Below are 26,006 nucleotides of genomic sequence, written 5' to 3'. Positions count from 1 at the left end.
TGGTGGCGCGTGCCTGTAATCCCAGCTACTCAGGAGGCTGAGGCAGGAGAATTGCCTGAACCCGGGAGGCAGAGGTTGCGGTGAGCCGAGATCACGCCATTGCACTCCAGCCTGGGTAACAAGAGCGAAACTCCATCTCAAAAAAGAAAAAAAAAAAAAAAACTGCAAAAATTAGCCGGATGTAGTGGTATGCACCTGTAGTCCCAGCTACTCAGAAGGCTGAGGCAGGAGAATCACTTAAATGCAGGAGGCGGAGGTTACAGTCAGCCAAGATCACACCACTGCATTCCAGGCTGGGTGACAGGGTGCGATGGCTCACGCCTGTAATCCTGGCACTTTGGGAGGCCAAGGCGGGCAGATCAGTTGAGGTTAGGAGTTTGAGACCAGCCTGGCCAACATGGTGAAACCCCATCTCAGCCGGGCGCGGTGGCTCAAGCCTGTAATCTCAGCACTTTGGGAGGCCGAGGCGGGTGGATCACGAGGTCAAGAGATCGAGACCATCCTGGTCAACATGGTGAAACCCCGTCTCTACTAAAAATACAAAAAATTAGCTGGGCATGGTGCCTCGTGCCTGTAATCCCAGCTACTCAGGAGGCTGAGGCAGGAGAATTGCCTGAACCCAAGAGGCGGAGGTTGCGGTGAGCCGAGATCGCGCCATTGCACTCCAGCCTGGGTAACATGAGCGAAACTCCGTCTCAAAAAAAAAAAAAGAAACCCCATCTCTACTAATAGTACAAAAATTAGCTGGGCATGGTGGTAAGTGCCTGTAGTCCCAGCTACTCAGGAGGCTGAGGCAGGAGAATCACTTGAACCCAGGAAGTGAAGGTTGCAGTGAGCCAAGATGAAACCACTCCACTCCAGCCTGAGCGACAGATGGTGACTCTGTCTCAAAAACAAAACAAAACAAAAAGGTGGATCAGAGCAGGGCAGACGCAGGGGACAGGGGAGAAGTGGGAGATGCTGGGCAGCGTGAAGACAGAGCCCGTATGGCTTATGATGGATCACGCATGGGCAGATGGCACAGGCTTATCACCAGGAAGACTTTGGCATTGATCCCAAGTATGGGGGAGGAAGCCTAAGCTGCTGTAGGCAGAGGTCCGCAGGATCTGATTCAGGTGTGAGACCCCCAGAGCAGTCCCGGGGCTCTGCAGCAACCTCTGTGAATTACACCAGCACAGAGTGGCTCCCCGTTTGTACTGTCATATCGTGGGCGGTATTTCGTTCTGTTTTGTTTTTGAGACAGGATCTTGCTCTGTCACCCAGGCTGGAGTGCAGAGGCACAATCATGGCTCACTGCAGCCTCAAATTCCTGGGTTCAATTGATTCTCCCGCCTCAGCCTCCTGAATAGCTGGGACTATAGGTGTGTGCCACTACCTCCGCTTAAACATATATATATATATATATATATATATTTTTTTTTTTTTTTTTTTTTTTTTTAGACAGAATTTTAGTCTTGTTGCCCAGGCTGGAGTGCAATGGTGCAATCTCGGCTCACTGCAACCTCCATGTCCCAGGTTCAAGCAATTTTCCTGTCGCAGTCTCCAGAGTAACTGGGATTACAGGCGCATGCCACCACACCCAGCTAATTTTTTTTTTTTTTTTGTATTTTTAGTAGATGCGGGGTGTCACCATATTGGCCAGACTGGTCTCAGACTCCTGACCTCAGGTGATCCACCCGCCTCAGCATCCCAAAGTGCTGGGATTACAGGCATGAGCCACTGCACCTGGCCCGTGTGTGTGTGTGTGTGTGTGTGTGTGTGTGTGTTTTTGTTTTTGTTTTTGTTTGCAGAGATGGGGTCTTACAATGTTCCCCAAGCTGGTCTCAAATTCCTGGTCTCAAGTGATCCTCCTGCCATGGCCTCCTAAAGTGCTGGGATTACAGGAATGAGCCACCATGCCCAGCCCCCTTGGTACTGTTGACATTTGGGCTAAACAATTCCTGATAGTGAGGGCCATCCTGGGCACTGCAGTGTGCTGAGCAGCGTTCCTGGCATCCACGCACTCCACCCCAGTAGGACTGGCTTCTCACCCCACCCCCTGTGGTCATGACAGCCAGTACAACCAGACATTAGCAGAGGGGAGAATCCCTCCATGTGGGACCCTGGTCTTGGCACTATGAGACCCCAGTAGGCTGGGGCAGACTTAGGGTGGAAACGGAGGGCTATGCCGGGGTTGGGTCCGGGGAGGTCTTCCCAGTTTCTAGGCATTCAGTGGTAGTTCTGGGGACGGAAGACATGGATGTTTAAACTGCTAGAGTTTGGGGAGGTGGCTGACCACGTGCTGCCCATGTCACGACTCATCTGAGAGTCACCTGTGCAAGACAGAGGGCTTCCTCCCGGTAGAGACTGATAAAGCTTTTTTTTTTTTTTTTTTTTTTTTTTTTTAGATGGAGTTTCACTCTTGTTACCCAGGCTGGAGTGCAATGGCGCGATCTCGGCTCACCGCAACCTCCGCCTCCTGGGTTCAAGCAATTCTCCTGCCTCAGCCTCCCGAGTAGCTGGGATTACAGGCACGCGCCACCATGCCCAGCTGATTTTTTGTATTTTTAGTAGAGACGGCGTTTCACCATGTTGACCAGGATGGTCTCGATCTCTTGACCTCGTGATCCACCCGCCTCGGCCTCCCAGAGTGCTGGGATTACAGGCTTGAGCCACCGTGCCCGGCAAAGCTTTTTTTTTTTAATATTTAAAAGTTTGGATGCTTAATTCTGGTGATCTGGGCTCACGGGTGACACTCGGTCCAGTGGCTGCTGGCCGCTGTCGGAGTCCACCGAGGCGCTGGTGATGATGATGGGAACCTTGGCCGTGAGGCTGGCCAGGGACCAGGGCAGGTGCACGGTGACGGCCAGCTCGTAGTGAGCGTGCATGATGTCACCGTCCTGCGTGCTGCTGCTCACGGGCAGCAACAGCGGCAGCTTGAAGGTGCTGACGATCTTGGTGGTGTTGAAGCGGGTCATGGGGGTGCCGGCCTCCTGCCGCAGAAGCTCGCTGCTGTCCAGCCGAGACCGCCGCTCCGCGCCGGGCGTGAAGCCCTCGTGCTGCACGTGGGCGTACAGGGCGGAGATGACCGTCTTGATGCATTTGCTGGTCTGGTTGTTGATCTCTGTCGTGAAGACGACCTTCTCTCCTGGCGTGAAGGTGTTCTTTTCCATCCGGATTTGCAAGCAGACGGTGCCCCGGCGGCAGCAATCGTAGGAGACTTTCTTCTCAGCCTCCACAACCAAGGGGTTCTAGAAGAGCAGGATGTGTGGGAACACATGACTGTGAGGGATCAGGGCCACAAAATCCACTCGCCTGTCTGATCCAATCTGGGAGCTCCGCAAAGCCTCTGGGGCTTTGGGGGATCTCCAAGGAAGAGGCACTAGATGGAATCTGGAACCCTGGGGATTTTGCAGCCAAAAACCTGGAGTCCTCTCTCCCATCACCTAGTGTCCTTTTTTTCTTTTTTTTGAGACAGAGTCTCGCTCTGTTGCCCAGGCTGGAGTGCAGTGCTATGATCTCGGCTCACTGCAACCTCTGCCTCCCGGGTTCAAGCAATTCTCCTGCCTCAGCCTTCCTAGTAGCTGGAAATACGGGCATGTGCCACCACACCCAGCTAATTTTTGTATTTTTAGTAGACATGGGGTTTTACCATGTTGGCCAGGCTGGTCTTAAACCCCCGACCTCAGGTGGTCCACCTTCCTCAACCTCCCAAAGTGCTGGGATTACAGGCGTGAGCCACCGCATCTGGCCTTCTGTTCTTTTATCTTATAAAAAAATAATAGTTGCGGCCAGGCGCGGTGGCTCACGCCTGTAATTCCAGCACTTTGGGAGGCTGAGGAAGGCAGATTACAAGGCCAAGAGATTGAGATCATCCTGGCCAACACAGTGAAACCTCGTCTCTACCGAAATACAAAAATTAGCTGGGCACGGTGGTGCGCACCTGTAGTCCCAGCTACTCGGGAGGCTGAGGCAGGAGAATTGCTTGAAGCCAGGAGGCGGAGGTTGCAGTGAGCTGAGATCGCACCACTGCACTCCAGCCTGGCGCCTGGCGAAAGAGCATGACTCTGTCTCTAAATAAATAAATAATAGTTGCAACCTGCTAAATGGATTTTTTCTGATATTGCCTATTTCTATTCTAGCCTATTTCTAGTCTTGCCTAGTCTTTGTTTTATAAAAATACGGCCGGGTGCAGTAGCTCACGCCTGTAATCCCAGCACTTTGAAGAGGCCAAGGCAGGAGGATCACTTGAGCCCAGGAGTTTGAGAGCAACCTGGTCAATATAGTGACATCATGTTCCAAATAATAATAGTAATAGGAAAAAGAAGAAGGAGAAGGAGGAGGAGGAGGAGGAGGAGGAGGAGGAGGAAGGGGGAGGAGGAGAAGAGGAAGAAGAAGGAGAGAAAAGAAAGAAAAACACTGGGCCGGGCATGGTGGCTCACGCCTGTAATCCAAGCACTTTAGAGGCCAAGGCAGGTGGATCACCTGAGGACAGGAGTTCAAGACCAGCCTGACCAACATGGTGAAACCCCGTCTTTAAAAAGGAAAAAAAAGGCCGGACGCGGTGGCTCAAGCCTGTAATCCCAGCACTTTGGGAGGCCAAGGCGGGTGGATCACGAGGTCAAGAGATCGAGACCATCCTGGTCAACATGGTGAAACCCCGTCTCTACTAAAAATACAAAAAATTAGCTGGGCATGGTGGCGCGTGCCTGTAATCCCAGCTACTCAGGAGGCTGAGGCAGGAGAATTGCCTGAACCCAGGAGGCGGAGGTTGCAGTAAGCCGAGATCTCGCCACTGCACTCCAGCCTGGGTAACGAGCGAAACTCCATCTCAAAAAGAAAAAAAAAAGAAAAACTAAAAGAAAGAAAGACACTGTAGCAGGAGTTCCTGCCTGCCTCTGGCTTCTCTTCAGCCTTCCCAGGAGCCCCTGGAGCTCCCCCTCCTCTCCTGAAGGTTAATTGCAGTCAGTTTCATTCTAAATCCCTGCAGTCTTATTCGAAAATTCGTAACATGCGTTAGGACCCTATAGGTGTGAAAGACCCACTGCCCTAACTCAAGACATAGCTGGTAGTTCTGTCCTGGTCCTGAAGGAGGTACCAAGAGCTACCAACGTTCTTGTATTTCCAGCTGAGTTATTTTATTTATTTATTTATTTTTTGAGACAGAGTTTCGCTCTTGTTACCCAGGCTGGAGTGCAATGGCGCGATCTCGGCTCACCACAACCTCCGTCTACCTCCTGGGTTCGGGCAATTCTCCTGCCTCAGCCTCCTGAGTAGCTGGGATTACAGGCACGCGCCACCATGCCCAGCTAATTTTTTGTATTTTTAGTAGAGACGGGATTTCCCCCATGTTGACCAGGATGGTCTCGATCTCTTGACCTCGTGATCCACCCACCTTGGCCTCCCAAAGTACTGGGATTACAGGCTTGAGCCACCGCGCCCGGCCTTTCCAACTGAGCTATTAAAAAAAAAAAAAGAAATGTTTTTTTTTAAGTGGAGTCTTGCTCTGTCACCACGGTGGAGTGCAGTGGCGCAAAGTCGGCTCATTGCAACCTCTGCCTCCCGGGTCTAAGCAATTCTTCTGCTTTAGCCTCCCGAGTAGCTGGGACTACAGGTGTGCACCATCACACCCAGCTTGTTTTTGTACAAAGAAGGTTTCACCATATTGGACAGTATGGTCTTTGAACTCCCGACCTTGTGATCCACCCACCTCGGCCGCTCAAAGTGCTGGGATTATAAGCATGAGCCACTGCACCTGGCTTAGACAGTTTCACTCTTGTTGCCCAGGCTAGAATGCAGTGACACGATCTTCACTCACTACAACCTCCACCTCCCAGGTTCAAGCGATTCTTCTGCCTCAGCCTCCGAGTAGCTAGGACTACAGGCACACACCACCACGCCCAGCTAATTTTTGTATTTTTAGTAGAAACAGGGTTTCACCATGTTGGCCAGGCTGTTCTTGATCTCCTGACCTCACGATCAGCCCGCCTCGGCCTCCCATAATGCTGGGATGACAGGCGTGAACCACTGTGCCTGACCTTTTTTTTTTTTTTTTTTTTTTTAAACAGAGATACCAGCCAGGCATGGTGGCTCACATCTGTAATCCCAGCACTTTGGGAAGCCAAGGCAGGCAGATTTTTTCAGGTCAAGAGTTCAGGACCAGCCTGGCCAACATGGTGAAACCTCGTGCCTACTAAAAGCACAAAAATTAGCCAGGCGTGGTGGCGGGCGTCTGTAGTCCCAGCCTGTAGTCCCAGGCTGTGGCAGGAGAATCACTTGAACCCAGGAGGTAGAGGTTGTATTGAGCGAAGATCATGCCACTGTACTCCAGCCTGGGTGACAGAGTGAGACTCTATCTCAAATAAAAAAAAAAATAAAAAAAAAAAAAAAAAAAAAAAAGCCAGCCCTCTGACATCTGTCTTTGTTCTAATGCTCTGATGACAGATGACTCCCTGGAGAGGTGAAGTGACTTTGGCCAATGTCACTCCTCCCACCTGGACTTCACCTCTGCACCTGGACTCAGGAAGGGACCCAGAACGAGTCCTGTGCTCAGCCAAGTGGAGGCTACAAGATCTTTCCTTCTCGCTAGGCACGGTGGCTCACGCCTGTAATCCCAGCACTTTGGGAGGCCGAGGCGGGTGGATCACGAGGTCAAGAGATCGAGACCATCCTGGTCAACATGGTGAAACCCCGTCTCTACTAAAAACTACAAAAAATTAGCTGGGCATGGTGGCGCGTGCCTGTAATCCCAGCTACTCGGGACGCTGAGGCAGGAGAATTGCCTGAACCCAGGAGGTGGAGGTTGCGGTGAGCCGAGATCGCGCCATTGCACTCCAGCCTGGGTGACAAAGTGAGACTCCGTCTCAAAAAAAAAAAAAAAGAAAAGAAAAAAGATCTTTCCTTCTCCTGGACTGAGGCCACCACCTCCACTGTCTGAGAGGTCAAAGGCCAGCGCCAGAGGGCTACCAAGTGTCTAAGCGTCTCTCCCATCCTGAGGGTCACAGTGGGGCCTCTTCTTGGCTTTTCCCAAGGGCTGTGTCTCCTCTTTGACAAGTGGACATTTGGAGCATTCTCCTGGGTGGGGGCTGCCTTGGGCACTGCAGGGTGCTGGGAACATCACTGCAGCATCCCTGGCCTCTACCCACTCCATGCCAGCAGCACCTCCCCACCCAGCTGAGACAACCAAAGATGTCTCCCGACGTGGTCAAATGTCCCTTATGGTGATAAAACAGCTCCAGCTAAAAACCACTGGCTTTGTTCCTGCCCACCTTTCTTTCTTTCTTTCTCTCTCTCTTTCTTTCTTTTCTTCTTTCTCTTTCTTCTCTCTCTCTCTCTCTCTCTCTTCTTTTTCTTTTATTTGTTTTAATATGGAGTCTCCCTCTGTCACCTAGGCTGGAGTGCAGTGGCCCCATCTCGGCTCACTGCAACCTCCGCCTCCCGGGTTCAAGCGATTCTCCAGCCTCAGCCTCCCAGGCAGCTGGGACTACAGATGCCCACCACCATGCCCAGCTAAGTTTTTGTATTTTTAGGAGAGATGGGGGTTTCACCATGTTAGCCAGGATGGTCTCGATCTTCTGACCTCGTGATTCACCTGCCTCCGCTTCCCAAAGTCTGGGATTATAGGCGTCAGCCACTGCACCTGGCTTTGTTTTTTTTTTAAAAGAATATTGGCCAGGTTGGATGGCTCATGCTTGTAATCTCAACACTTTGGGAGGCCAAGGTGGGCGGATCACCAGAGGTTGGGAGTTCGAGACCAGCCTGGCCAACATGGTGAAACCCCATCTCTACTAAAAACACAAAAATTAGCTGGGTGTGGTGGAGCGCATCTGTAATCCCAGCTACTCAGGAGGCTGAGACATGAGAATCGCTTGAACCTGGGAGGTGGAGGTTGCAGTGAGCTGAGATTGTGCCACTGCATTTCAACCTGGCTGACAGAGTGAGGCTCTGTCTCAAAAAAAAAAAAAGGCTGGTGTGGTGGCTCACACCTGTAATTCCACCACTTTGGGAAGCTGAGGCAGGCAGATCATGAGGTCAGGAGATCAAGACAATCCTGGTCAACATGGTGAAACCCTGTCTCTACTAAAATACAAAAAATTAGCCAGGCATGGTGGTCCGAGACTGTAGCCCAGCTACGCGGGAGGCTGAGGCAGAAGAATCACTGGAACCTAGGAGGTGGAGGTTGAAATGAGCTAAGATTGTGCCACTGTACTCTAGCCTGGCAACAGAGCAAGACTCTATCTCAAAAAAAAACCCAAATATCTGTATCTAGATAGATAGATATATACACACACACACGTACACATATGTATATACAGACTCGTACACACAATTTTATTTTACTTTAGAGATGGAGTCTTGCTCTGTTGCCTGGGCTGGAGTGCAGTGTTACAAACATGGCTGACTGTAGCCTTGACGTCTGGCTGCCCTGAGGTTTCTGACTCACCTTTTGTGAAATCATGGGGCCTGGGAAGCCGCCGACACCTTTCCCTTCTCCCTATGGAAACGTCTCTGTCCCCTGCCCGTCCACCTTCCCTCTTCCTCCTTGGAGCTTGGAGAATGTTCCCACCCCCGCCTCTCCCCCATCAGTTACCTGGAATGGGGTTTCTCTGTGGAAGGCAGAAGACCCTTGAACCATTAAGTACATCTTCTTCTTGGCTAAAATGTGTTCCCGGCCCATGCAGGAAGCTTGTACGAAGTAGAAGACGTGGCCAAATTTGCTGGTAAAGGTAGAAGGGAGCCTGGGAGGTAAGTTGAAATGGAAATCAAAGGTGTGGCTGCCTGCACTTAACCAATTATCTGAAAGCGAAACACACCGATGCCATCAGAAGGTTTTGGAATCTTTACTTGGGGGCTCTATTTTAGTATTTATTTATTTATTTATTTTTGTGACATGGCCTTGCTCTGCCATCCAGTCAGGGTGTAGTGGTGTGATCTCATCTCATTGCAACCTCTGTCTCCCCGGTTCAAACAATTCTCCTGCCTCAGCCTCCCGAGTAACTGGGATTACAGGCGTGCGCCACCACACCTGGCTAATTTTTCTGTTTTTGGTAGAGACAGGGTTTTGCCATGTTGGCCAGGCTGCTCTTGAACTCCTGGCTTCAGGTGATCCACCCACCTTGGCCTCCCAAAGTGCTGGGATTACACGCATGAGCCACTCTGCCCGGCCAGAACCAGCAATTTCTCAGCACCTACTGTATACCTGGCCTTATTCTAAACCATTTATGTGTCATTAAATCATTAAGTTCTTAACACAATCTTATGAAATAAGACCTCTTCCTATTCCCATTTTACAGATGGGTTGGCCAGGCACAGTGGCTCATACCTGTAATCCCAGCATTCTGGGAGGCCAAAGCAGGTGGATCATGAAGTCAGGAATTCCAGACCAGCCTGGGCGAGATGGTAAAACCCCATCACTACTAAAAATAGAAAAAAAATAGGCCGGGCACCATGACTCACCCCTGTAATCCCAGCACTCTGGGAGGCCAAGGCGGGTGTTTCACCTGAAGTCGAGAGTTCGAGACCAGCCTGACCAACATGGAGAAACCCGGTCTCTACTAAAAATACAAAATTAGCCGGGCATGGTGGCGCATGCCTCTAATCCCAGCTACTTGGGAGGCTGAGGCAGGACTGTCACTTGAGACCGGGAGGTGGAGGTTGCAGGGAGCCAAGATCACGCCACTGCACTCCAGCCCGGGCAACAGAAGTGAAACTCCGTCTAAAAAAAAAAAAAAAAGGAAAAGGAAAAAATTAGCCAGCATGGTGGCGGGCACCTGTAATCCCAGCTACTCGGGAAGCTGAGGCAGGAATTGCTTGAACCCGGGAGGCAGAGGTTGCAGTCAGCTGAGATCGTGCCACTGCACTCCAGCCTGGGTGACAGAGTGAGACTTCATCTCAAAATAAATAAATAAAATAAAAATATAGATGGGCTAACTGAGAGACAGAGAGGTCACATAATTGCTCAGTGTGAGCGTCTTGGTAAGTTGACGTTTGCCCCCAGGATATTTGCATGGCTGGAGTCCCTGCCATCACTTGGTTCTGTGCAGCACTCCTCTGGTGAAATAGACCATTCTATCTAAAACTGTAAAAGTCTAATGTGTCCAGGTGCGGTGGCTCACACCTGTAATCCCAATACTTCGGGAGGCCAAGGTAGAAAGCTTCACTTGAGCTCAGGAGTTTCAGACCAGCCTGGGCAACATAGGGAGCTCTTGTCTGTACAAAAGATACAAAAACTAACCAGGCGTGGTGGCATGTGGCTGTGGTCCCAGACACTCAGGAAGCTGAGGTGGGAGGATCGCTTAAGCCAGAGAGGTTGAGGCTGCAGTGAGCTGTGATCACACCACTGCCCTCTAGCCTGGCGGACAGAGCAAGGCCCTGTCTCAAAAATAAATTCATAGATAAACTAAATTAAATTACGCTTTGTTCAGCCAAGTGTTGGCCATGTGTTCTGCTTGACTGCATAATACCTGGGAATAGCCTGGGCGCGGTGGCTCACGCCTTTAATCCCAGCACTTTGGGAGGCCCAGGCAGGCGGATCATGAGGTGAAGAGATTGAGACCATCCTGGCCAATATGGTGAAACCCTGTCTCTACCAAAAATAAAAAAAATTAGCTGGGTGTGGTGGCATACGCCTGCAGTCCCAGCTTCTCGGGAGGCTGAGGCTGGAGAATCGTTTGAACCCGGGAGGCGGAGGTTACAGTGAGCCGAGATGGCGCCACTTCACTCCAGCCTGGGTGACAGAGAGAGATTCTGTCTCAAAAACAAAAAACAAAAAACAAAAAAACCCAACAACCCGGGAATATCCCCACAAACACATTTTGAAAAGGCCGTATAATATACCCCACAGCTCAGCAGACTCTCTGACATTTGTTCGGACTTGAGATGTGAATTGCTGGCACTGAAGACTATCCCTGGAAGGCCTCCCTCACTCTTCTACCTCCACCATCTTTCGCCTTTTTGAGATGGAATCTCGATCTGTCACCCGAGCTGGCGAGCAGTGGCAAGATCTTGGTTCATTGCAACCTCCAGCCCCCGAGTTCAAGTGATTCTCTTGCCTCAGCCTCCCGAGTAGTTGGGATTACAGGCATGCACAGCACTCCTCGCTCGTTTTTTGGTGTTTTTTTTTTTTGGCAGAGATGGGGTTTTGCCACATTGGCCAGGCTGGTCTTAAACTCCTGACCTCAAGTGATCCTCCTGCCTCGGCCTCCCAAAGTGCCGGAATTACAGTCATGAGCCACCACATCCGGCCTGCCTCCACTGTCTTACCCCATGAATAAAGGACTCCCTACTTTGACTCCTGGGGTTTTGCTGTCAGAGTGAAACTTATCTGTAAAATATTAAGACTTCTGCCGGGCGCAGTGGCTCACGCCTGTAATCCCAGCACTTTGGGAGGCCAAGGTGGGTGGATCACGAGGTCAAGAGATCGAGACCATCCTGGTCAACATGCTGAAACCCCGTCTCTACTAAAAATACAAAAAATTAGCTGGACATGGTGGCGCGTGCCCATAATCCCAGCTACTCAGGAGGCTGAGGCAGGAGAATTGCCTGAACCCAGGAGGCGGAGGTTGCGGTGAGCCGAGATCGCGCCATTGCACTCCAGCCTGGGTAACAAGAGTGAAACACCGTCTCAAAAAAAAAAAAAAAAAAGACTTCTTAAGGGCCTCTCAGAGGCAGTCATAGGACTAAGCCTTTTCCAAGGAGACTACTTAGAACCATCATTTTGAATATCTAGGTCTGATCAGCTCCTTGTGTCTTGTTATTTTCATGTTTTGTGCATCTGCTGGTCATTGTTCTACATGGCCTCCCTCCTAGGGAGAAATCAGGCCACTGCCTATTTCTGGTAGCCCTGGAGGTTTGTTGATTGACTCCTGGATGTGTTTATTTTCCAGATCCAGGTTCCTATCATGGCTAAGCGTGGCTGGTGGCCTTGTCCTTACCCTCCACTGGGAATGTCTTTGTCTTATGCACGTAGTCTGCCTTGTTGTTGCAAATAACATTTCTGCTATAATCTTGGGATGCTCCAGCTTCTTCACGCCACTCGACGTAACCCCTTCCCACGAGCTCCACCTTCACCATGGGGTCCACTAGGGTGCTGTTCAGGGTTAAAATCACCTGCCCTTTTATGCTGGAGCCGGCCGGGTAGATTGCATCCTGGGGGAGCACCAATTCGACTGACTTCACCACAGACATGGGGGGTTGGGGCGGTAGAGAAACATCCCTCTCCCTCCCCCATGTCCCTGAAATTCCCGGTTCCTTGGCCCTAGAAAGGTAATCCATCTATGACATCACTCAGCTCAGAGTTCCGGGAAGGGGGAGATCCCAATGGCCAGGAGGGGAGGCAAGGCTGTTGGTTAGGGTGGGTGGTGGCTTGGGAAATTTGTAGTCCCCACTGGTGGTTTTTTTTTTTTTTTTTTGAGATGGAGTCTCACTGCCACCCATGGCTAATTTTTTTGTATTTTTATTTATTTTCTTTTATTTTTTGAGATGGTCTCACCCTGTCACCCAGGCTGGAGTGCAGTGGCCAAATCTTGGGTCACTGCAACTTCTACCTCCCAGGCTCAAGCAATTCTCCTGACTCAGCCTCCCAAGTAGCTGGGATTACAGATGCCCACCACCATGCCCGACTACTTTTTGTATTTTTTGTAGAGACAGGGTTTCGCCATGTTGTCCAGGATGGTTTTGGTCTCTTGACCTAGTGATCTGCCTGTCTCAGCCTCCCAAAGTGCTGGGATTACAGGCGTGAGCCACCTTGCCTCCTGGCCTTTTTTTTTTTTGGAGACGAAGTCTTGCTCTATGGCCCAGGCTGCAGTACAGTGGTGCCACCTCAGCTCACTGCAACCTCCACCTCCTGGGTTCCAGCGATTCTCCTGCCTCAGCCTCCCAAGTAGCTAGGATTACAGGCATGCACCACCACACCTGGCTAATGTTTTGTATTTTAGTAGAAATGGGGTTTCATCATGTTGGCCAGGCTGGTCTCGAACTCTTGACCTCAGGCAATCTGCCCACCTCGGCCTCCCAGACATTTCTCTTTATGCCTGCATCTCCCCCATTGTATGGGAAGTCCCTCTAGGGTGAGACTTTGTCTAAGTGAACATTGTGCTCACCAGCGTCTGCGTGACCCAGGCAGGATCTGGCTCAGACAGGCGCCAGGAGTAGGGCGGGATTAATGAAAGTTTGTTGAATGACTTAATGACCTCTGAGAATGTATCATTTTGCAAAAGGGAAACTGAGGCCCTTTGGACTCTAGCAGTTATTCCTGGCACCTGATTTGCATGTGGGCCGGTGCCTGAGAGGGAGGGATATTGAATTATAGGAGGTGCTAGGAAGTACCCATTCTCTAGCCTGGAAGTCCTCGTTCCTTGTCTTGGCTGTACCTTGCTTTATTTTATGTGATGGCATTTGTGGCATTGACATCTTGCTTCCCTAAGTCAAGCTTGTCCAACCCTCGACCCACTGGCCACACGTGGCCCAGGATGGATATGGCCCAACACAAATTCATCAACTTTCTTAAAACATTACGAAATTTTTGTGCAATTTTTCTTTTTTTTTTTTTCAAGACAGAGTTTCACTTTTGTTGCCCAAGCTCAGCTCACTGCAACCTCCACCTCCCAGATTCAAGCGATTCTCTCCCTCAGCCTCCTGAGTAGCTGGGACTACAGGTGCGTGCCACTACGCCTGGCTAATTTTTGTTTTGTTTTGTTTTGTTTTGTTATGTTTTTTGAGACAGAGTGTCTCGCTCTGTTGCCCAGGCTGGAGTGCAGTGGTGTGATCTCAGCTCACTGCAACCTCCACCTCCAGAGTTCAAGAGATTATCCTGCCTCAGCCTCCTGAGTAGCCGGGACTATCAGCGCATGCCACCATGCCTGGCCAATTTTTTGTATTTTTAGTGGGAGATGGATTTTCACTGTGTTAGCCAGGATGGTCTCGATCTCCTGATCTCGTGATCCGCCGACCTTGACCTCCCAAAGTGCTGGGATTACGAGTGTGAGGTGTGGCGCCTGGCTAGTGTTAGTGGATTTTATGTGTGGCCCGAGACAATTCTTCCTGTGTGGCCCAGAGGAACCAAAAGATTGGACACACCTGCGCTAAGCAGTTTGTGAGCTTTTTTTCAGAGATGCCTGGAATAGTTTGTTACTCATGTTTTTAAATGATTCACTTGAACAATTATTACTGTTTTTTGAGACAGGCTGGAGTGCAGTGGTGCAATCATGGCTCACTATGTCCTTGATCTTCCAGGTTCAAGAGATCCTTCTGTATCAGCCTCCTGAGTAGCTGGGACTACAGGCACACACCGCCATGCCTGGCTCATTTATTTCTATTTTTTTTAGAGACAGGGTCTCACTATGTTACCCAGGCTGGTCTTAAACTCCCCGGGTGCAGGAGATCAGTCTTCCTTGGCCTCCCAAAGTGCTGGGATTACAGGTGTGAGCCATCGCACCTAGCTGGGCAATTATTAACCTGAGCAAATTTGAGAAATTTTGACTTTCTCAAGGTAATTAGGGAACTGGAGCCCTCAATCAACAGCCTTCAATATCTTTCCTGCGGGAGAGCTAGATACCTCCTCTGTGATACTTACCTTTTGCTGGCCAAGGTGCCTGGGCTGTGCCCCTCACCACATGTACATGAAAACGAATTCCCTGGCCAGGTGTGGTGGCTCACGACTGTAATCCCAGCCCTTTGGAGGTCGAGGCTGGTGGATTACCTGAGGTAAGGAGTTCGAGACCAGCCTGACCAACATGGAGAAACTCCATCTCTATTAAAAATACAAAAATTAACTGGGTGCAGTGGCGGACACCTGTAATTCCAGCTACTCGGGAGGCTGAGGCAGGAGAACTACTTGAACCTGGGAGCAGTGAGCAGAGATTGCACCATTGCACTCCAGCCTGGGCAACAAGAGTGAAACTCCATCTTGGAAAAAAAAGAAAAAGAAAAAGAAAAGAAAAACAGGCTGGGCATGGTGGCTCACGTCCGTAATCCCAGCACTTTGGGAGGCTGAGGCGGGCAGATCACGAGGTCAGGAGATCGAGACCATCCTGGCCAACATGGTGAAACCCTGTCTCTACTAAAAATACAAAAATTAATTGAGTGTAGTGGCATGTGCCTGTAGTCCCACCTACTCAGAAGGATGAGGCAGGAGAATTGCTTGAACCCGGGAGGCCGAGGTTGCAGTGAGCTGAGATGGTGCCACTGCACCCCAGCCTGGTGACAGAGTGAGACTCCATCTCAACAACGAAAAACAAACAAACAAAAAAACAAAAAGCATTCCTGGCTGGGCACAGTGGCTCACACCTAAGATTCTAGTGCTTTGAGAGGCCCAGGAGGGAAAATCACCTGAGGTCAGGAGTTCGAGACCAGCCTGGCCAATATGATGAAACTCTGTCTCTACTAAAAATACCAAAAAAATTAGCCAGTTGTGGTGGCGGGCGCCTGTAGTCAGCTACTCAGGAGGCTGAGGCAGGAGAATTTCACTTAAACCGGGGAGGTAGGGGTTGCAGTGAGCCAAGATCGCGCCATTGCACTTCAGCCTGGGGACCAAAGCAAGACTCCATCTCAAAAAGAACAAGAAAAACATATTTCCTCTTTCAGCCATGTTGAGTTTTTGCGACAGTGCTGCAAGCAGATAACATGGTCCAATGGAAACAGGCTGGGTTTCTGTAGCACGCGCCTTCATTTTGGAAGGGCTCAGGCATCCCACGTCCTCAGATGGGCCTGCTCACACCCGTGGTGTGGTTTCTACCAGCCCAGTGGCCGAGGGTCTGGGATTGTGTGTGGTAGCCTTGATCGTGTACTGAGGTTGCAGACAGTGAACATAGCACCATTTGGACATCGTGGATTAGAATGCAGGAGTTTCCCAAGGCTGCTCTGACAAACGACCTCAAGCTAGTGGCTGGAAACCACATATTTATTTATTGTTTTGTAGACAGTCTCACTCTGTCGCCCCGGCTGGAGTACGGTGGCTCCATCTCAGCTCACTGCAACCTCCGCTTCCGGGGTTCAAGTGATTCTCCTGCCTCAATCTTTCAAGTAGCTGGGATGATAGGCACACACCACCATGCCCAGCTAATTTTTGTATTTTTAGTAGAGAAGGGGTTTCACCATGTTCATCAGGCTGATCTGGAACTCCTGACCTCTAGCGATCTGCCCGCCTTGGCCTCCCAAAGTGCTGGCATTCCAGGCGTGAGCCATCATGCCCGGCCCACACATTTCTTATCTTACAGTTTGGGAGGTGAGAAGTCTGAAATAAATTTTAGGGGCAGGGCAGGCTCTAAGAGTCTGTTTCTTACTTTTTCTAGCCACCCGAGGCTGCCCAGCTTTCTTACCTCTTGACCTGATCATTCCAAAGCCTGCTTCCACTTTCCCATTACCTTTGACTTTGACCTTTTCATATGCCTCTTTCACTTATTAGGACCTCTTAAGAACATTGGGGCCACCTGGATCTCCCAGGAGACGCTCCCCAACTCAAAATCATTAACGTAATCACACCTTCGAAAATGCAAAGTCCTTTTAGCTTTATCAGGCACAGATCCTGGGGCTGAGGACATGGGGTCTACAGGCGCCTACCTTTGGGGGTCATGATTCTGTCTTTTATGTGGGGACACAGCTGAAGTCCTGCTGACCAGATAGAGGAGGCTTAATAGAATGCCGAAGAAACTGTTATAAAAAGCTAAGTGGGAACTCAACGTTTTTCTGCTCACAGATCTCCAGCTAAAGACCAAAGTCCTCCCCGGTGGCCTTCAAGGTATTATATATCACCCCTCTGACCTCAGCTCCCCCTCCCCTTTGCTCAGTGGGCCCCAACCACAGCAGCCCCTTCCTGCTCCCTGGACACCTCTAAGCCTTTTCCGGCCTCTGGGTTTGACCTTCCCTCCTAGACCCATCTGTCCTTGGAGTTTCATGCTCCCATCCCAGCTCAAATGTCACCTCTTCCGCGAGGCCCACCGCAGTGGCCCCAATGAGAGAGTAGTCTCTCTCCCCGCCCCCCCTCCACGTGGCCGCTGGTCCCTTTCTCCTATAAGGAATCGTCTGAAATTATCTGATTTATTTATTCATTTCTTGCCTGTCTCCCCCAGATAGGAATTTTCCCTCCCTGAGACCACCAGCTGGGTCTGCCATGTACACTGCTGGGCCCCGCAGCTCTGAGCAACCTGTCCCGCTGCTTTGTAGGTGTCTAGCCACGGGTGACTCGTGTGCCCGCCAGGACTGGTCAGAGTGGAATAGACAGGGCGGAGGGGGCAGGGCGGCCCTGCCCGCCTGGACTGCTCGGAGAAGGCGGGAAAACGAGGCGGGGGGTGGAAAAGACAGCATATAAGCCCTGCCGGTGGGTAGGGTGGGGAGCGTTGGCAGGACCTGATGCCAGGCAGTGGGGCTTGAGGCAATCAGGCCAGCCATCAGGGTGCAGGTGGTCTCCTGGGGGCCCCCCACATTCCCTCGCAGTCTTTCCACATTGATTCTGGCCTTCTTAGACCTACTGGTCAATGCGTGCCTGAGTGGGGGGCTGCGAACGGACTTGGACTTAAGAGGTCTGTACCCTGGGGGTCCCCAAGGCTCCTAGGGGGGCCCCACGTGCGGGGGGTGACCAGGCCCTGCCACGCAGCCCCTTTGCCCGCTGGGCGCGCCCAGCAGAGCGCGCAGGGCTGGGAGGAGCCGCGGCCCGCTGGGCGGAGGCGCCGTGGACAGAGGCGGGGGCGCCCCCCACCCTCTTTCTCGCTTCCCGCCACTGCGCCGGCCAATCAGGAGGCAGGCGCCCGCCCCCGGCACGGCCTCTTGCGGCCCCGCAACTCCCAAATGCCGAGTTTTCGCGGGAAAAAAATCAGAGCAGCTGGCAGCGCGGCGGGCAGCGTTTGCCGAGCGGGCACTTCGAGTCGCACGCACGTCCGCGCGGGGTCCGGGCCACGCACGCGGCTCCATCACCATCCCCAGCCGGGCCAGGCGCGCAGGCAGACGAGGGGTTCGCGGTGACCGGAGAGGTGAGCCGGCCGGCCGGGTCGGGGTACCAGCCCGGGCCGGGCACACGGGGCTCGGGGACTTTGCAAAACTTTCCCGCGCTACCAGTGCGGGCGCGCGCGGGTACCGCACACTGTCCCGGGATCCAGGGCCTCCCCTTCCGCCTAACGCTCGGGGGTCTCTCCCCGGCACACACCCGGCTCCAGCCGGGAGCAGCGGAGCGGGGCGGGGGGGGTCGAGCGCGCCGGGTGGGGGAGGTCCCGGCGAGCGGCCGGGGAGGATGTCAGGCTCCGCGCCTGCGCGCGGGGTGCCCCGCGATTCAATTGTCGCGCCCGAGCCCGATTTCGCGCGCCCTGAGTTCCCCGGGCGCGTCTGGGCCAATGGGGAGCGAGCGGGGCGGGGCGGCCGGGTGCGGCGCAGCCAATAAGAGGCGACTCAAGTGAAGGGAGGCGGGACTTGACGAGCTGGGCCCCTCGGTCGTCCCGGAGCGCGGGGGTGGGCGTGGGCTCGATAGCGCGATCCGCGCGGACCGGTGGGAGTGCGGGAGGGACGCCGGGGGTTTGGGGTCCGGGACAAGGCAAGCCACAGGGGGTTGGGGGTCGAGGTGAGTCTCGGGGCGCGCGCGCGGAGGGGGGGACGGGGCGGGGCGGGGCGGCCGGTTGCCATGGCCACCGCGGGGCGGGCCCGGTCGCGCACGCGCGCGGGGGGGGCAGTAAGGGGGGGGGCGCGGGCACCCGAGGGGTCCCGGGGCCTGCGGGTCTCGGGTGGGATCCTTCCGTCTCAGTCGTACTTGGCTGAGTTCCCCCGGGACTTCTGAAGTTCCAGCCCACGCTGGACTTTTGGGATTCCCTCTTCCGTAAATAGGAATCCGAGGAATGAATGAATCAATGAATGAATGAATAAACGAACCAACTGGGCCACTTGGCCCAGGCCTCCTTCCTCCTCTGCTCGTGGGTGTTCTCCTCTGGGAAGGAGGGGTGGGGTGGGTTGGGTGGTCTGAGATCCCTTTTGCTCTCCTTTCAATTCCGTCTTTTCAGTCTCCTCCGTCCTCAGTCTTCAACACTTGGCTAGTCCTTAATGCATGAAGTCCTTTATTTACTGTGTCTGGCCCTGGCCGGGGTCTGGCTGTATATGGAAACTGGGAGGGCATCCTGGGAGTTTCCTGGTGTCCACAGACAGGACAAAAGCCACCCCAACTCCTTAGAGCATGGCATGGCTTGGAGGTGCTGGTGAAACTGATCTGAGGTTTTTGCTGTCCCTCCCCTCAGCGCCGACACCATGTGGATCCAGGTTCGGACCATGGACGGGAGGCAAACCCACACGGTGGACTCGCTGTCCAGGCTAACCAAGGTGGAGGAGCTGCGGCGGAAGATCCAGGAGCTGTTCCACGTGGAGCCAGGCTTGCAGAGGCTGTTCTACAGAGGCAAACAGGTACACCCGCCTCCAGCACCTTTGTTCTGTGCCTGGTCCAGGCCCCGCGCTTCTGCAGCCACCACCGATACTTTCTCCCCCCGCCCACCTCCCCCCCCAGCCTCGTCCGGTCCCACTTCACCTCTCCCGGAAGAAGTCCACAGAAACCTCAAATGCCTGCTAGAGGAAGGAACAAAGGCAGGACTCGCAGATTGACACGCTGGGCTGGCGGCTGGCCTTCGAATCTAGAGAGTCAGGGCTTTTAAACTTTCTGCTTTTTTTTTTAAAGCTCTCCTTGAAAATAATGGTTAGAGAAAGAAGTTTTGGAGGTGGCCGAAGGAAGGCTGAGGAATTTTCGAGAAAGGGCCCAGGACCTATCCCGTAGCTAGGACGGAATTGACCAGGTTTTCCTTTTTAAACATCCACCACTGATGGCTCACAGCCTGTGCGGGTTAAGCGTCAGACCCCCAGAGTGTTTTTTTCTAGAAATTTGGATTAGCTTATTCAGAGTCTGGGGATGGCGCTTGCTAATCAGGAATTTCCGCCACTCTGGGCCTGCTGTGCTGCCGCTGCTGGTGACCTGGGGCGTGTGGTCCCCGAGGGGTCTGCTGGCCCGCCTGTGTCTCCCTCCGATTCTGTTCTTTCCCAAGCCCCTCGTTGCGTTTAAAATGGCCACCTTCGATTTCGTAGCTGCCACGTTTGGGATGCTTCCTCCATTGACACCTGGGGTGGGGGGGTGTTCTACTTTGGTTGGTGTCTTTGTTGGGGGACTGTGGGCACCTCCTTCGAGTGTGGTTTCCCGGCAGGATGAGACGGTGTGATCGAAGGTGTGGGTCCCGTCAGCTGGAGTTGGTTGGATGGTGAGGACGGGTGTAGACGGCTGGAACTGGATTAGAAGTCGTCAGTTGGGCTGCGTGTACCCCACTGTGTTGTTGGATTTTGAACCGGGTACTGCTGCCATCTGGTGTCTAGGTTGGAAAGTAAACACCGCCCCGGGCCAGGTTTTTTGGGGGCTGGGAGGTTCCTGCCTGCTCACTCCAGATGAGACCTGATGATTAATTTCTCTGGCTTGTGAACCATAGGAGACCTTCCTTAGTCCTCTTCCCGTAAGAGACATGATGACTTGAGTCTTAAGAATCTGAGTTAACCTGCCCTGCCCTAGTCGAGAGAACTTGGGGAGCAGACAGTATAGCCGCGTGCGTGTGCGCTGGGAGAGGCTGGGGAGAGGCAGGGCCGGGCTCCACCGAGGAGCTCCGCCTGGCGCTCTCTTCCTCCCTCCTCCTGCCATGCGTGCTTCCTTTGTGCCTTCCAAACTGATTTTGATTTGCCGCTCGGTCTATTGGGTCAGCACAGGAGGCTTCATTTCACTTGGGACCTGCTAAGTTCATGGCTTAGCTCAATGGCGGGTTGGACTCTCACCTCCCAAATCCAGGAGAGGGGATGATGCTGAGGACGCACTCTGAGCCAGCGACGGAGCTAGCATTTTAATTCTTGCATTTTAACCATAGACGAAAGGGAAGAACATGGAAACACAACTGCCATGTAGATTTTACCATCGGCATTCTGACGTTATGAGTTTTCTCATGAAGCCCTCTCTGTCTTTCTGTTCATCACTCCATCCTATTAGGATGCATTTCAAAGTAAATTGCAGACAGCACTCCGCCTTACCCTTCCTTACTGCAGCCACACCATCAGTAACTAGAGTTCAGTATTTGTTTTTGGTTCTATTCTCATTGATTTTTTTTTTTTTTCTTTTTGAGACAGGATCTTACTCTGCCCAGGCTGGTGCTGTGGCACAGTCCCAGCTCACTACAGCCTCAACCTCCTGGGCTCAAGCAGTCCTCCTGCCTCAGCCTCCAGAGTAGCTAGGACTATAGGCGTGTACTACCTTGCCTGGCTAATCTTTGTATCTTTTGTGGAGATGGGGTCTTTTTTTTTTTTTTTTTTTTTTTTTTGAGACAGTCTTGCTTTGTCGCCAGCACCAGGCTGGAGTGGCGTGAACTCAGCTCACTGCAACCTCCGCCTCCTGGGTTCAAGTGATTCTCCTGCCTCAGCCTCTAGCTGGGACTACAGGCACATGCCACCACGCCCAGCTAATTTTTGTATTTTTAGTAGAGATGGGGTTTCGCCATGTTGGCCAGGATGGTCTCAGTCTCTTAACCTTGTGATCCGCCTGCCTCGGCCTCCCAAAGTGCTGGGATTACAGGCGTGAGCCACCGCGCCTGTCGAGATGGGGTTTTCTGTTACCCAGGGTGGTCTCATGGGGTCAAGTGACCCTCCTGCCTCGGTCTCCCATAGTGTTGGGGTTACAGGCGTGAGGTTCCATGTCTGGCGTAAAAACTTTGTATACAGTGAAACGGGTGTTAGGCAGACCATTTGAATAATTTTGACAAATGTCTACATCCATGTAACCCAAAACCCCTGTCTGCTTTCATTTGTAACATAATACTTGATTCATACAATAGTGTCTGCCACATCTCTAAGTTTAGTGTGACAATGACAGGAACACGTATAACACGTATGTTAATGAGACACACACGTTGTGCTTTTTTTTTTTTTTTTTTCCTCTGGAGGCAGAGTATCGTTCTTGCCCAGGCTAGAGTGCAATGGTTCGACCTCAGCTCACTGCAACCTTCACCTCCCAGGTTCAAACGATTCTCCTGCCTCGCTTCCCGAGTAGCTGGGATTACTGGCGGCCACCGCCACGCCTGGATAATTGTTTTGTATTTTTAGTAGTGACGGAGTTTCCCTATGTTGGCCAGGCTGGTCTCAAATTCCTGACCTCAGGTGATCCACCTACCTTGACCTCCCCAGGTGCTGGGATTACAGGTGTGAACCACTGCGCTCAGCCACGTGTATTGTGCTTCTGTCAGGATGTCAGCAGTGATGATACCTGGCCCTAGCCCTGCTGAACTCAGCAGGACCGAACAGGGAACTGGGATTTGAACCTGGGACTTTATAGTTTCTGAGGCTGGGCTCGCAACATGAAATGCGTCTCCCAGGTCAGCTCTGGTAGTTATGAAAAGACTCCGTGTTCCTATGTAACCTTCACGACCGCCTCTTAGTCCCCTTCCCCTGTGGCTGTTTCCCACAATGTAGCTTTTTTTTTTTTTTTTTTTTTTTTTTTTGAGACGGAGTTTCGCTCTTGTTACCCAGGCTGGAGTGCAATGGTGCGATCTCGGCTCACCGCAACCTCCGCCTCCTGGGTTCAGGCAATTCTCCTGCCTCAGCCTCCTGAGTAGCTGGGATTACAGGCACGCGCCACCATGCCCAGCTGTTTTTTTTGTATTTTTAGTAGAGACGGGGTTTCACCATGTTGACCAGGATGGTCTCGATCTCTTGACCTCGTGATCCACCCGCCTCGGCCTCCCAAAGTGCTGGGATTACAGGCTTGAGCCACCGCGCCCGGCCCACAATGTAGCTTTGAAGAGACCGTGTCGTTGCTTCTGTCTTCCGGGCCTCAGAAATTGCATCAGTGATGAAATTTCCCCACATTGACGGCTGGGAAAGGGACCTGGCTGCAGGGAGGTCCGGACAGGACAGCAGCCGGAAGTGGGGACGCAGGCACCCAGCAGCCCCTCGCAGCTCCTGAAGTCTGCAGGAGCCCAGGCTAATGTGATAGAAAGCAATGTGATTCCCAGTGGGCACTAATGGGCTATTGTCTTCACTCATGTTCTAGAGTAGGCCGGTGCGGTGGCTCATGCCTGTAATCCGAGCACTTTGGGAGGCCAAGGCAGGTGGATCACTTGAGGTCAAGAGTTCGGGACCAGCCTGGCTAACATGGTGAAACCCTGTCTGTACTAAAAATACAAAAATTAGTCAGGCACGGTAGATTAGGTGCCTGTCATCCCAGCTACTCGGGAGGCTGAGGCAGGAGAATGGCTTGAACCTGGGGAGGCGGAGGTTGCAATGAGCTGAGATCGCACCACTGCACTCCAGCCTGGGCGAAAGAGAGAAACTCAGTCTCAAAACCAAAAAAAAAGAATGTTCTAGAGTCTTTGTAATCTTTTTTTTTTGCTGCTTACAGAAACCTGGCCTAGTGGCCCAAGGTCTGTAGTGAGGTGGATGGAGACCTCGGAGCAGAAGAGAGTTGGGTTTGCTCTGGAACATGAGGGGTCCTGTGCTGGTCACTCTTGGGCTGAATAGGGTGGCGGTGATGTCGCTTGATTGGCGGAAAGGCAGGGAGCTGATGGGGCAGCTGGCCCCTGCCTAGGCAACGGGAGAGGCTTCTGTGGCACCTCCCAATGTTTTTTTTTTTTTTTTTTTGAGACAGAGTCTTGCTCTGTCACCAGGCGCCAGGCTGGAGTGCAGTGGCACAATCTTGGCTCACTGCAACCTCTGCTTCCCGGGTTCAAGAAATTCTTGTGCCTCAGCCTCACGAGTAGCTGGGACTACAGGCATGCACCACCACACCCAGCTAGTTTTTGTATTTTAGTAGAGATGGGGTTTCACCATGTTGGTCAGGACGGTCTCCATCTCTTAACCTTGTGATCTGCCTGCCTGGGCCTCCCAGAGTGCTGGGGTTAGAGGTGTGAGCCCCCGAGCCCAGCCAATCTTTTTTTTTAAATTTGGCTGAACATTAGAGTAACAATAGCTGTCCTCTGTGATGCTTTTAACCTGCTCAGGTACAACATCCTGCACTATACATCATCTTTTCGGCGTCCCTGACCAGAGACTTGCCAGCTCCCATGCCATCTCATTTCGGACAGGGCTGACGGCCACCTCCCAATGTTATGGATGTGAAGGGTGGAGGGAGCCCCGTGTCAGGCTCATGGTCAAAGTGAAATAAATCACTCAGCACAGGGTCTCTCCCGCTCGCACTGTGGGTGTTTGGGGCCAGATCATCCTCCGGCTGGGGCCGTCCCGGGCTCAGCAGGGTGCTGAGCAGCACCCCTGGCCTCCACCCACTTCATGCCACGAGCACCCTTTCCTTACCTTGCATGACAACAACAAATATCCCCAGACACTTCCGTTCCTCCAAGGCAGTATTGAGATCAGTCTGCTGCCTTAGTCGAAATGGTGGCTCAGGAACGGCCTTGGAAGGGTCACTTGTTGCAGTGATGCCTCAGGTGTCCCTGCTGCATGGCCCCCTCGAAGAGACCTGCCCCTCTGGCTGCAGGAGGGAGGGTCCCTGCCACCAGCTCCCACTCACTATGGCATCCCTCCCCCAGGAAGGCTCCCCGGTAGAGGGCGGTGTCTCTGTTAGGATTACTCACCCCTGCTGTCCTGGGCCCAAAGCAGCTGTAGACAATCTGTAAATGGGTGGGTGTGGCTTTGTTCCAATAAGACTTGATTTATAAAAGCTGGTACGGCAGAGGGCGGTGGCTCATGCTTGTAATCCCGGGACTTTGGGAGGCTGAGGCATGTGGATCACCTAAGGTCAGGGGTTGGAGACCAGCCTGCCAACACGGTGAAACCCGCCCCTCCATCTCTAAAAATTACAAAAATTGCCAGACGTGGTGGTGCGCGTCTGTAGTCCCAGCTACTCAGGAGGCTGAGGCAGGAGAATCGCTTGAACCTGGGAGGCGGAAGTTGCAGTGAGCTGAGATTATGCCACTGTACTCCATCCTGGGCCACAGAGTGAGATTCCCATCTCAAAAACAAAAACAACAAACCAAACAAGACAAGTGCAGGCCGAATTGTCCCCGTGGACGTAGTTGGTCAATTAGATTGCATGCTCCCTCCAGCTTCAGTTGGTATGTCTGGGTTTTGAGAGAAACTAGGTTTTCCTTCCTCCCATCTCTCCCTCCGTCTGGAATGTGCTAGAGTCTTTCCAGGTCAGGGGTTCTCGGACTCAGCGGATCTCAGGACCCCTTTACATCTTCCAGAATGATCCAGGAGCCTGTGTCTGTGTGGATTCTGTTGGATATTATCGTCTTAGAAACTGAGGCTGGGCGCCGTGGCTCACGCCTGTAATCCCAGCACTCTGGGAGGCCGAGGTAAGAGGATCGCTTGAGGTTGGCAGTTCGAGACCAGCCTGGGCCATATAGCAAGAACCGCATCTCTACAAAAAAGCCAAAAAATTAGCCAGGCGTCGTGGCGCATGCCTGTACTTCCAGCTACTCGGGAGGCCAAGGTAGGAGGATCACTTGATCCCGGAAGGTCGAGGCTGCAGTGAGCCAAGATGGTATCACCGAACTCCAGCCTGGGTGATACAGCGAGACTCTGTCTCAAAAAAAAAAAAAAAAAAAAAAAAACAACTAAAATAAATTGAAAGGTGAGAAATTCAGAGCCCAGGAAGACACGCATGCTCCCTTTCTTAGCTGCCAACATGGCGGAGCTGTGCCTGGTGACGCAGCCTCCAAAGATGCCCCGTGCCCTCCTGAGACCACAAGGGAAAGTGGCAGAGACGGTGATGGCGGTGTCTGCGTGGCAGTCATGTTGACCTCACTGACCCCTGAAGTGCTCCTCTAGGGTCTGTCCTCAGCGGTGGCCCGGCTGGGTCGCAGGGCAGAGTTCTGCTGTCACTAGTCATCCACCTGTCCCATGTCCCCTGTGCTGGGACGCCCTCGAGGTGCGGTCCATGCCGCCGCCCCCCGCCTGTGGGTTGCGTCTCCGCCGTGTCTGGGATCCTCCTGCGTCGGTTTTTCCTTCCTCCCGTCTCTCCCGCTGTCTGTCTGTCATGGCCGCACCTGGGGTTGCCGCAGAGGCGCTGAGATGAGCCGAGCAGGAGCTGT

At 52.7% G+C, this 26,006-nt stretch overlaps 2 protein-coding genes and 1 pseudogene across 5 annotated transcripts in view; 1 reads left to right on the top strand and 2 right to left on the bottom strand.

Annotated features, from left to right (window-relative positions):
* Positions 1-2,702: 2,702 nt before the first annotated feature.
* Positions 2,703-17,571, bottom strand: ARRDC5 (arrestin domain containing 5). 2 transcript variants are annotated; one of them, XM_074384763.1, is made up of 4 exons: positions 11,913-17,571; positions 11,479-11,638; positions 8,570-8,717; positions 2,703-3,230 (listed from the first exon to the last, which is right to left on the bottom strand). In XM_074384763.1, exons 1-4 carry the CDS (start codon positions 12,250-12,252, stop codon positions 2,703-2,705), a joined length of 1,176 nt encoding a protein of 391 aa, XP_074240864.1. In that variant the 5' UTR covers positions 12,253-17,571. The 2 variants fall into 2 exon arrangements, with proteins under 2 accessions (XP_074240864.1, XP_003938875.3); XM_003938826.4 differs by lacking the exon at positions 11,479-11,638 and having other exon boundaries at positions 8,570-8,775.
* On the bottom strand, positions 17,489-18,585 carry LOC120362659 (uncharacterized; annotated as a pseudogene).
* UHRF1 (ubiquitin like with PHD and ring finger domains 1) overlaps positions 17,861-26,006 on the top strand; it is a 50,028-nt gene continuing 41,882 nt past the window's right edge. The window contains exons 1-2 of one of the 3 annotated variants that reach the window (XM_074384761.1): positions 17,861-17,942; positions 19,188-19,350. In XM_074384761.1, the coding sequence (XP_074240862.1) occupies positions 19,198-19,350 (153 nt within the window). In that variant the 5' untranslated portion in view covers positions 17,861-17,942; positions 19,188-19,197. Of the gene's footprint in view, positions 17,943-18,420; positions 18,524-18,671; positions 18,870-19,187; positions 19,351-26,006 lie in introns of those variants that run through there. The other 2 variants (XM_039466977.2, XM_074384762.1) reach the window with 2 other exon arrangements.

This window comes from Saimiri boliviensis, chromosome 14 (assembly GCF_048565385.1).
Source record: "Saimiri boliviensis isolate mSaiBol1 chromosome 14, mSaiBol1.pri, whole genome shotgun sequence".
NCBI classification, from domain to species: domain Eukaryota; kingdom Metazoa; phylum Chordata; class Mammalia; order Primates; family Cebidae; genus Saimiri; species Saimiri boliviensis.
Note: the sequence above shows the minus strand (reverse complement) of the source record. Positions and strands in the feature narration are given on the sequence as shown.

Excerpts from the sequence above, each read along its gene's own strand:
- ARRDC5 (XM_074384763.1), bottom strand. The coding sequence starts at position 12,252 with ATGGATTACCTTTCTAGGGCCAAGGAACCGGGAATTTCAGGGACATGG. Across the intron at positions 11,639-11,912 it reads AAAGACATTCCCAGTGGAGG|AGGCCCTTAAGAAGTCTTTT; the intron begins GTAAGGACAAGG and ends ACTGCCTCTGAG. Across the intron at positions 8,718-11,478 it reads CTGAGTAGCTGGGATTATGG|GCTCCCTTCTACCTTTACCA; the intron begins GCACGCGCCACC and ends CTTACCTCCCAG.